At 46.3% G+C, this 11,432-nt stretch overlaps 1 protein-coding gene across 1 annotated transcript in view; it reads right to left on the bottom strand.

Moving 5' to 3' along the window:
* Positions 1 to 764: 764 nt before the first annotated feature.
* Positions 765 to 11,432, bottom strand: part of CEP85 (centrosomal protein 85) — a 304,191-nt gene continuing 293,523 nt past the window's right edge. Inside the window, exon 13 of the mRNA XM_069224028.1 lies at positions 765 to 1,999. Within this exon, the coding sequence (XP_069080129.1) occupies positions 1,836 to 1,999 (164 nt within the window). The 3' untranslated portion in view covers positions 765 to 1,835. The remainder of the gene's footprint in view (positions 2,000 to 11,432) is intronic.

Here is an 11,432-nt window from a genome sequence, read left to right as displayed (position 1 = left end):
TGGCTGCGCATGGGTGGCATAGAGCTTCATTTTACATGTATATTTACACTCCTGCATTGGTGATCTGGAGCAATTGACATGTAAATTGTATGAAAAGACACCTGCTGAATACAAAACAGTATAACCCTTAAGCCTTACAAAAAGGCCATCATCCTGCTAAAACATTTTTCTCAAATATCTGTAAAAGTAAGCCCCAGGGAAGAGTCAACTCCATCAAGATGTTGGATTTTTTTTTTTTTTCTCCATATTTTCTCGTAAACTAGTCTGCTTATGTTGAACTGAAAATTAATGGAGGACACTGGGTAATACTTATCAATAAGAGTTTTTCGCTTGATACATTTAAAGACCTGTGGAACAATTCAAAGTTGAGTGATGAAGGGACACAACAGTAAGCAAAAGGAACAAAAACCAAACAAAAAAACTTTACAATGTTCTAGTGGTTCAAGTGGGAGAGCATTCAGAGTACAGGCCATGGTGTAATAAATAAGATTCTTATCAATTATATTCCACTGATGAATGGTTCTGCTTATTGGAGTGCTGGCCAGCAGCGTTCAAAGCAGATATTAGCACAAGACAAAAAAAGTGAGATATTCCTGCAAACATGAAAGATCTGTTTAACACAATCAAAGACAAGCGGATTTGATAACTCTTTCCGGACTCTAGAGCAGCATGGACACTACTTATATGTCCAGAGATCTAGGTTGCAGTATAACACAAAAGGCACTGAGGAAATCACAATATCTGGAAGTTTTTTTTTTTTTTTTACCTGTCTTGGGCTTTGAAAGGAAAGCTGTAATCACGTTTCTAGCCCATTCTCGTTTCTACGTATAAGATTTTCAGGGTTACAATTCTAGGAGTATCCTCTTTCCACAGAAGTGCTCATGCAGCTTCGCTTCTAGTCATACCTGTTTTTATAAGAGTCAATAGCTGGGCTCAGCAGTTACTGAGTAACCTTCCGAAGAGCACTTGTTTTAATGAATAACCATACTATGGCTTAGGGCTCATAAGCACCATTACAAGAGGCACTCGGTTTTATGAGTATAATACTGTGGTTCAGTAGTAATTGTGCACCATTTCGAGGTACATTTTTTTTTTTTTTAACAACTGTTTTTACAAGTGGCCTGGGTTATCTGGGTTAAGAGCACCACAAAGTACAAATACGACTTGAAGAAACGTGTATTTGAAGAACAGCAATGTCTCCAAGGAAAAGGCACAGAATTAAATTAGCAAGGCAAATACAAGAGACACCAGATATTTGTTGTACCATGATCACTGATCAAGGACTGGTTCCAGGGCTTCGGTACAAAGCAGATATATATTTCAAGTGGGTCTAACAGGGTGGAGGGAAGGATAAAAGTGCATTTAATACTAGACAATATGTGGACAGCTGAACAAGCTCAGTATAACCTGTTGGAGAGGAGGGGCCATACAGAGGTGACTGAGGCCATGACAAGCTCCTCTCTGAACACCCCTTTTCTGGACCCCTCCCTTCCCTTTTTCACCACAACACAAGATACTGTTTTTGCATTCTAAGACACAGAAGGTTTCATTGCTCGTGTCTTGGCACAAGCAGTTGCTTCCCCTCAAGATCCTCCCCAAGCACAAAGAGGGTTTGCTCTGGATGCCAACAGGAAAAAATGATCATAAGGCCACTGAAATCAATATATGCATGTCCGATATCGGTCTACGTCGATCGTAACAAGGAGCATTCTGTTGTGAAGCGAAAACTCCTTGAGGTGCTTTGTCAGTAGCCTGAATAGCCACATGCCATGCCCCCATCTGTTTTGAATAAACCATTCTTGCAACAACTCGTCCCTCCGTTAGTCAATAGCACTTCACTGTGTGACACAGTTTTCACCCATGTCCGAGGCATAGCGGTCCGATATTGAGGTTCTTAATTCCACAACATCTTTATGCAACTGCTTCACTTCTGCCAACTTTCTGGTCAGGACTTCAGGGTTCTGCATATTTTCACTTTCTTCCATGTCTGGGGGCAGAGCTGAAAAACAAAAAGAAAACCGATTTATACACAACAGGAAAACAATTCAATACATCACCCCGTCCAAACCACAAGGCTGATAGCTCCTTACACCCCTCATTGCCAAAAAATGAAACCCTGAAAAAAAAAAAAAAAAAAAAAAAAAAAAAAAACACTCCAGCCACCCAGTAGGGAGAGTGCCAATACTCAGAACAGAGCCTCTTACAATCATCCACACACATAGAGCTCCTCATACTACCAGAAAAAAAACGACAAAATAGTAACAAGATGCATTCCTCTCTAATGGTATTGCTGCGAACACTCCTAAAGACAACACTTCCCAAATAGGAGTCCTAAAAAAACAAAAATACTTTGAAGTGGGTAGTATTCCCGTTTAAAGTATTTGTTCCAAAAAAGATAGTGAAGTAAGATAGTGTGACAGGGGTTAAGGGTTTGTGGTTACGGGCACAGAGGTCAAGCGTATGAGGATCAGAGTTAACGGTTCAGGTAAAAGGACTAGGAGTTTGGGCAAAGGGGTTAGAAGAATAAGTTACTTACCTTTGGTAACGCCTTTTCTGGTGGATACATTAGCTACCTGTGGATTCCTCACGTCGACGATGACGTCACAATTGCCTGACTCCACGCAACGCCGTATGACGTCATCCAGACAATAATAAGCCTCCGGAGGTGGGTGCCTGAATGGTCAAACCAAGAAATCCTGCAGCACTCAGCGGGCAAAATGGCCATCCCTCCTGACCTCAGAGTCCAAACAATAATGTTTGACAGAAGTATGGAGGGATGCTCAAGTTGCCGCTTTGCAAATGTCAACCACAGGAACACCCCTAGCCAAGGCCGACGAAGCAGCCTTAGCCCTAGTGGAATGAGCTCGGAGTCCTACAGGGGTTCTTTCTTTGCTAAGGAATAACAAAGTTTGATACAGAGAATGACCCACCTGGATAGTGTTCTCTTGTGGACTGCTCTGCCTCTCCTCTTCCCCAGGTATCCAACTAAGAGCTGATAGTCTTGCCTGAACTCCCTCGTCCTGTCAACAAAGAAGCTCAACGCATGCAGCACTTCGGTCAGGTGGTTTGTTTTCACCTCCGCAGCAGGAAGTGGAAGGTCCAAAAAGTCTGCTGCCTTCCTCACCACAGCATGAAATGAAGCAGCCTCCTCCGAATACTCCCCCGGGGAGGCCAGATCCCATTCCGGCGAAGTGTCCAGGCCACTTGCTGCATCTAAGCCATGCAGGTCCCCCCTAAGGCTCCACGATCTCACCTTCCTCTAAATGCTGCCTGCTATGCTCCTCTTCTTCCAGGAGCCGTAAAGCCAATCTCCTGGATTTGAGCCCCGGCGTCGATAAGGCGTCAGCCGACGTCGAAGATCTTTGACGGTACTGCTCCTCAGAGCCATCCAACCCAGGACCCTCCGGCGCCACAGGCAACTTCACTGTCGACTGGATCCGTGGCGAACCCATCGGCGCCGGAACAGCGGACATCGTCGGCATCACAGGCCTTCAGGGCGACGCCAAGGGCATCAGCACCGAAGCAGTTCCAGAAGGATGAAACGGCATAAAGGGTGTCGGCTTGTAAGGAGCCGGAGCACCCAAGTTAAAGGCCAAAGGACCTGTTGGACCCGCATGCCTTCCACCAGGCACCATGGTGGCAAAAATATTAAACATTGCATTAAAAAATGCAGGGGGATCCGTGCCCGGCAAGCCGGATAAGTCTGAGGAACCGGCACCGGAGGTTAAGCCGATGATGGTCCAGGCATCTCCTGCTCCGGAGAAGCCCTCAGCTCCTGATGTGGCTCGACCTCAAATACGGACAGTGGAGAAGCCAGAGTCGTTGGAGGTGGAGGCGTGACAGTCGGGCTAATCTCCTACGTTGGCCGGTGCAGAGCTGACTGAGATCTTGACCGGGATTGGTCCCTGCTCGATCGGCGCCATGATTCGTGATGACGTCGAGAGTCCCCATGGCGCCAATGAGTCCTTGAAGAAGACTCTCTCCGATGATGCCTCTCCTTCGAACGGGCAAGAAACAATATTGCCTCTAGTTCCTTAAGGGCCTTAGGATTCATGCGTTGGCATGAGCCGCATGACTCGACCTCATGGTCGGAACTAAGGCACCATAAACAATTTTCATGGGGGACCGTGACCAACATTCGACCCCCACACTGGTTACAGGGTTTCAAACCAGACTTCCTCGGTTTAGACAGTTACACCGGAGTGAAACTGTAGCTCCCTGGGAGCCTCGAAGAAAAACCGTTACTTGAAGGCACGGAAGAACGAGTTACTTACCTTCGGTAACGACTTTTCTGGTGGATACATTAGCTACCTGTGGATACTCCCATGGCGCCAGCATTCTACGGAAATCTTCTTCCTAGCTTCTGCACGTTGACGAGGACGTCACATTAGCCCACGCGACACCGTCTGACGTCATACAGGCAATAAGAGGTCCTTGCCGACGTGCCGACGTCGGTACCAACATTTTTTACGTGCATGAGAACAATAACCCAATGCAATGAAAGAGCAAGGCAACATCCCATAACATTGTAAATCACACAACATTGCAATAAAATGGCTATAGATTGAATATACCTTTTTGTTGTTGTTTTTAAACAAACAAATATATACTAATTATGTATATACACAAAGATTATATATATATATATATATATACATACATATATACACACACACACATATACACACACACACACACACATACACATATATACACAAATATCCATATATACAAAATCTATTGCAGTCTTGAAGACCAATAGGAGCGCACTCAAGGATTACTTGGTAAGACCAAAAAGGCAACGGGGAGGCGGGTGGGACCGTGAGGAATCCACAGGTAGCTAATGTATCCACCAGAAAAGTCGTTACCGAAGGTAAGTAACTCGTTCTTCTGATGGATACAACTACCTGTGGATTCCTCACCTAATGAATAGAGTCCCAAAGCAGTACCACGCCCGGTGGTGGGTGCCTAAATGGTCAAACCAAGAAATCCTGCAGCACTGAACGTGCAAAATGGCCGTCCCTTCTGACCTCAGAGTCCAAACAGTAATGCTTCGCAAAAGTGTGAAGGGACGACCAAGTTGCGGCCTTGCAGATGTCGACCACAGGAACACCTCTGGCCAAGGCCGAAGTGGCCGACTTAGCTCTGGTGGAATGAGCTCTAATGCCATCAGGAGGATCCTTCTTTGCTAAAGAGTAACAGATTTTAATGCAAAGAACAACCCACCTGGAGAGTGTTCTCTTGTGGACTGCCTTTCCTCTCCTCTTGCCCACGTATCCGATGAACAGCTGATCCTCCAGCCTGAAGTCCTTCGTTCTATCAATGTAGAAGCTTAACGCCCTCTTTGGGTCCAAGCGATGTAGTCTCTCTTCCTCCTTTGAAGGATGAGGCGGAGGATAGAACGTGGACAAAGTAATTGTCTGGGCCAAATGGAAGGGTGAAACAACCTTCGGGAGGAAAGCAGCCTTGGTCCTCAACACCACCTTATCCCCATAAAAGTTTGTATAAGGGGGTTTTACCGATAAGGCCTGCAACTCACTCACTCTCCTTGCAGATGTTATAGCCACCAAGAAGACTGTCTTAATAACTAAATACCTTAAGGGGCAAGAATGCATAGGTTCAAAAGGGGACCCCATAAGGAAAGTCAGGACTAAGGACAAATCCCATTGAGGCATAATGAAAATGTCACTTACCCAGTGTACATCTGTTCGTGGCATCAGTCGCAGTAGATTCGCATGTTCTGCAATAGCTCGCCATCTGGTGTTGGGCCGGAGTGTTACAAGTTGTTTTTCTTCGAAGAAGTCTTTCGAGTCACGGGACCGAGTGACTCCTCCTTTTGTCTCCATTGCGCATGGGCGTCGACTCCATCCTCGATTGTTTTTCCCCGCAGAGGGTGAGGTAGGAGTTGAATTGTAGTAATAGTGCCCATGCAATGGAGTGACTAAGTATGCACTTATTTAAGGTTGAGATGATACATATATAAATAATTGAAGGTAACTTCCAAACTGCTACAGGCTCCCGGGGAGGCGGGTGGGCACATGCGAATCTACTGCGACTGATGCCACGAACAGATGTACACTGGGTAAGTGACATTTTCAGTTCGATGGCATCTGTCGCTGTAGATACGCATGTTCTGCAATAGACTAGTAAGCAGTTATTTCCCCAAAAGCGGTGGATCAGCCTGTAGGAGTGGAAGTAGTCTGAAATAATGTCCTTAATACAGCTTGACCTACTGTGGCTTGTTGTGCGGATAACACGTCTACACAGTAGTGCTTGGTGAATGTGTGAGGCGTAGACCATGTGGCTGCCTTACATATTTCTTGCATTGGGATGTTTCCTAGAAAGGCCATGGTAGCACCTTTCTTTCTGGTTGAGTGTGCCCTTGGTGTAATGGGCAGCTGTCGTTTAGCTTTAAGGTAGCAGATTTGGATGCATTTAACTATCCATCTGGCTATACCTTGTTTTGAAATTGGGTTTCCTGCATGAGGTTTTTGAAATGCAATAAAGAGTTGTTTAGTCTTTCTGATGTTCTTTGTTCTGTCAATGTAATACATTAATGCTCTTTTGACATCTAATGTATGTAGTGCCCTTTCAGCTACGGTATCTGGCTGTGGAAAGAACACCGGAAGTTCCACTGTTTGATTTAGATGGAACGGTGAAATAACCTTTGGCAAAAATTTAGGATTGGTCCTTAGGACGACTTTATTTTTGTGTAGTTGTATAAAAGGTTCCTGTATAGTAAACGCCTGAATCTCGCTTACTCTTCTCAGGGAAGTAATGGCGATGAGAAATGCCACCTTCCAGGTTAGGAACTGTATGTCGCAGGAGTGCATGGGTTCAAAAGGTGGACCCATAAGTCTAGTTAGGACAACATTTAGGTTCCATGAAGGAACAGGTAGTGTTCTTGGTGGTATAATTCTCCTAAGGCCCTCCATGAATGCTTTAATGACTGGTATTTTATATAGGGAAGTTGAATAGGTAGTCTGCAGGTATGCAGATATTGCTGCAAGGTGAATCTTAATGGAAGAGAAAGCTAGGTTAGATTTTTGTAAGTGAAGCAAGTAACCCACTACATGTTCTGGAGTTGTGTGTAATGGTTGTATTTGATTAATATGGCAGTAGCAAACAAACCTCTTCCATTTACTTGCATAGCAGTGCCTGGTGGATGGCCTTCTTGCTTGTTTTATGACTTCCATACATTCTTGGGTAAGTTGTAAGTGCCCGAATTCTAGGATTTCAGGAGCCAGATTGCTAGATTCAGCGATGCTGGATCTGGGTGTCTGATCCTTTGGTTGTGCTGTGTCAACAGATCTGGCCTGTTGGGCAATTTGATGCAGGGTACCACTGATAGGTGTAGCAGCGTTGTGTACCAGGGTTGCCTTGCCCAAGTTGGTGCTATCAATATGAGTTTGAGTTTGCTTTGAGTGAGTTTGTTTACCAGGTAAGGAAGGAGAGGGAGAGGAGGAAAAGCGTAAGCAAATATCCCTGACCAGTTCATCCATAGGGCATTGCCTTGGGATTGTTTGTGTGGGTATCTGGATGCGAAGTTTTGGCATTTTGCGTTCTCCCTTGTCGCAAACAAGTCTATCTGAGGTGTTCCCCAGAGTTTGAAATAAGTGTTCAGTATTTGGGGGTGAATTTCCCATTCGTGGACCTGTTGGTGATCTCGAGAGAGATTGTCTGCGAGTTGATTTTGTATCCCTGGTATAAACTGTGCAATTAGGCGAATTTGGTTGTGAATTGGCCAATGCCAAATTTTTTGTGCTAACATGCTTAACTGCGTGGAGTGCGTCCCTCCCTGCTTGTTTAGATAATACATTGTTGTCATGTTGTCTGTTTTGACGAGAATGTATTTGTGAACTATTATTGGTTGGAAAGCTTTTAGTGCTTGAAAAACTGCAAGAAGTTCTAGGTGATTGATATGCAGTTTTGTTTGATGTACGTTCCATTGTCCTTGTATGCTGTGTTGATCGAGGTGTGCTCCCCACCCTGTCATGGAAGCATCTGTTGTTATTACGTATTGTGGCACTGGGTCTTGGAAAGGCCGCCCCTTGTTTAAATTTATGTTGTTCCACCACAGAAGCGAGAGGTAAGTTTGGCGGTCTATTAACACCAGATCTAGAAGGTGACCCTGTGCTTGAGACCACTGTGATGCTAGGCATTGTTGTAAGGGCCTCATGTGCAGTCTTGCGTTTGGGACAATGGCTATGCATGATGACATCATGCCTAGGAGTTGTAATACCATCTTTGCTTGTATCTTTTGTGTTGGATACATGCGTTGTATGATGGTGTTGAAATTTTGAATTCTTTGTGGACTTGGAGTGGCTACTCCTTTTGATGTGTCTATTATGGCTCCCAGGTATTGTTGTACCTTGCGTGGCCGAATTTTGGATTTTGTGAAATTGACGGTGAACCCTAGTTTGAAGAGGGTTTGTATGATATGATTTGTGTGATTTGAGCACTCTATTAACGAATGGGCCTTGATTAGCCAGTCGTCTAGATATGGGAACACATGTATTTGCTGCCTTCTGATGTGTGCAGCGACTACCGCTAGACATTTGGTAAAGACTCTTGGTGCGGTTGTTAATCCGAAAGGCAGTACCTTGAATTGGTAATGTATTCCTTTGAATACAAACCTTAGGTATTTCCTGTGCGATGGGTGAATTGGTATATGGAAATAAGCATCCTTGAGGTCTAAAGTTGCCATGTAGTCGTGCAGCTTTAGCAATGGCAATACTTCTTGTAGTGTGACCATGTGGAAGTGGTCTGATTTGATGAAAGTGTTGACTACTCTGAGGTCTAGGATTGGTCTCAGTGTTTTGTCCTTCTTTGGTATCAGAAAGTACAGTGAGTAAACTCCTGTGTTTATTTGTGTGTTTGGCACTAATTCGATTGCATTCTTTTGCAATAGTGCCTGCACTTCTATCTCTAGGAGATTGGAATGGTGTGTTGTTAAATTTTGTGCTTTTGGTGGTATGTTTGGAGGGAACTGTAGAAATTCTATGCAGTAACCATGTTGGATAATTGCTAGAACCCAAGTGTCTGTAGTGATTTTCTCCCATGCTCTGTAATAATGACCTATTCGTCCCCCCACTGGTGTTGTGTGGAGGGGGTGAGTGACATGTGAGTCACTGTTTAGTAGTAGGGGTTTTGGGGCTTTGGAATCTTCCTCTATTTCTAGGGAATTGCCCTCCTCTATATTGTCCCCGAAAACCTCCTCTATACTGTCCTTGGTAACTGGACGGTGTGGCTTGTGAGGTGCTGGCTTGTGTGCTTTGACCCCGAAACCCCCCTCGAAAGGGCGTTTTACGGAATGAGCTGTAATTCCCTCTGCTCTGCGGGGAGTAGAGTGCGCCCATGGCTTTGGCAGTGTCCGTATCTTTTTTGAGTTTCTCAATCGCTGTGTCCACTTCTGGACCGAACAGTTCTTTTTCATTAAAAGGCATATTGAGAACTGCTTGTTGAATCTCTGGTTTAAATCCAGACGTTCGGAGCCATGCATGCCTTCTGATAGTTACAGATGTATTAATTGTCCGTGCAGCTGTATCTGCAGCGTCCATGGAGGAGCGGATCTGGTTGTTGGAGATGGCCTGTCCCTCCTCAACCACTTGTTTTGCCCTATTTTGGAAGTCTTTGGGCAGATGTTCAATGAGATGTTGCATCTCGTCCCAGTGGGCTCTGTCATAGCGCGCAAGTAGTGCCTGGGAGTTCGCGATGCGCCACTGGTTTGCAGCTTGTGCTGCGACTCTTTTACCAGCTGCATCAAACTTGCGGCTTTCTTTATCTGGGGGTGGTGCATCTCCAGATGTGTGAGAGTTGGCCCTTTTCCTAGCTGCTCCTACAACAACAGAGTCTGGTGGCAGCTGTGTTGTGATGAAAGCCGGGTCTGTAGGAGGCGGCTTATACTTTTTTTCCACCCTTGGTGTGATTGCCCTACTTTTGACCGGGTCCTTAAATATGTCTTTTGCGTGCCGGAGCATACCAGGGAGCATAGGCAGGCTTTGGTAGGAGCTGTGGGTGGAGGAGAGTGTGTTGAACAAGAAATCATCCTCGACCTGTTCTGAGTGGAGGCTTACGTTGTGAAATTGTGCTGCTCTAGCCACCACCTGAGAGTACGCGGTGCGGTCTTCTGGTGGAGATGGTTTTGTAGGGTATGCCTCTGGGCTGTTATCTGACACTGGGGCGTCGTATAGGTCCCATGCGTCCTGGTCTTGGTCACCCTGGCTCATGGTGGTGTGAGCTGGGGAGTGTGATGGCGTTTGTGCTGGTGAAACGTTAATCACGGGCGGAGGAGAGGGTGGTGGTGTAACTCTTTTCACCACTTTTGGTTGTGGTGCTTGTTCCGTCTGGAACTCCAACCTTCTCTTTCTCCTAATGGGGGGAAGGGTGCTTATTTTTCCTGTCCCCTGCTGAATGAAGATACGCTTTTGCGTATGGTCCGCATCAGTTGCTTGTAGCTCTTCCTCAAACCTATGCTTCTGCATTTGGGAGGTTAGCGAGTGCTCTTCTGTATAAGAGCCTGAAGCTGGGTCGCTTGCAGTTTGTTTCGGCGTCGAAACTTTGTCTGCGTGTTTTTTCGGCTCCGAGGTGACTTTTTTCCTTTTCGGGGCCGAAACCTCTCGGCGTCAATCTGTTTCGGTGCCGCTGTCTCGGCGTCGAGCCGTGTCCACACCGGCATCTCGGTGTCGAGGCTTGTCTCCAGCACTTTCTCGGTCCCGAGAAGGCTGCGTGCCGGTGTCTCGACCGGACTCGGACGATCTCGGCACTGTTTGGGCCTTTTTCGGTGCCGACGGTCGGTCACCGATTTTATGGGTTGAGCCATGGCCTGGTGGCAGTGGCGTCCCCTGGGCCTTGTAAATGTTTCTTTGTGTGGTTTTCGACGTCTTACTCACGGTTTGTGTATCGTCGAATCCTTCGGAGTCTGAGTCTTGGATCGAGAAGGTACCTTCCTCTTCCTGTTCCTCGAACTCCCGTTGGGCTGTCGGTGCGGACGCCATTTGAAGTCTTCTGGCTCGACGGTCTCGGAGCGTTTTTCGGGACCGGAACGCACGACAGGCCTCGCAGGTGTCTTCGCTGTGCTCAGGTGACAGGCACAGGTTGCAGACCAAGTGTTGGTCTGTGTAGGGGTATTTATTGTGGCATTTGGGGCAGAAACGGAACGGGGTCCGTTCCATCGGCGTTCTTCAGCACGCGGTCGGGCCGACCAGGCCCCGACGGAGGATCGAAAAATTACCCCGAAGGGCACCGGAGCTCTTCGATCTTCGATGCGGTGTTGAATGTAAGTATGCCGATCCCGAACGCAACAATACCGACGAAAATCTTCCGAAATTAACTATTTTTTCTGTTCCGAAACTCGGAGCGACAGGAACACGTCCGAACCCGATGGCGGAAAAAAAACAATTGAGGATGGAGTCGACGCCCATGCGCAATGG

Source organism: Pleurodeles waltl, chromosome 3_1 (genome assembly GCF_031143425.1).
Source record: "Pleurodeles waltl isolate 20211129_DDA chromosome 3_1, aPleWal1.hap1.20221129, whole genome shotgun sequence".
NCBI classification, from domain to species: domain Eukaryota; kingdom Metazoa; phylum Chordata; class Amphibia; order Caudata; family Salamandridae; genus Pleurodeles; species Pleurodeles waltl.
Note: the sequence above shows the minus strand (reverse complement) of the source record. Positions and strands in the feature narration are given on the sequence as shown.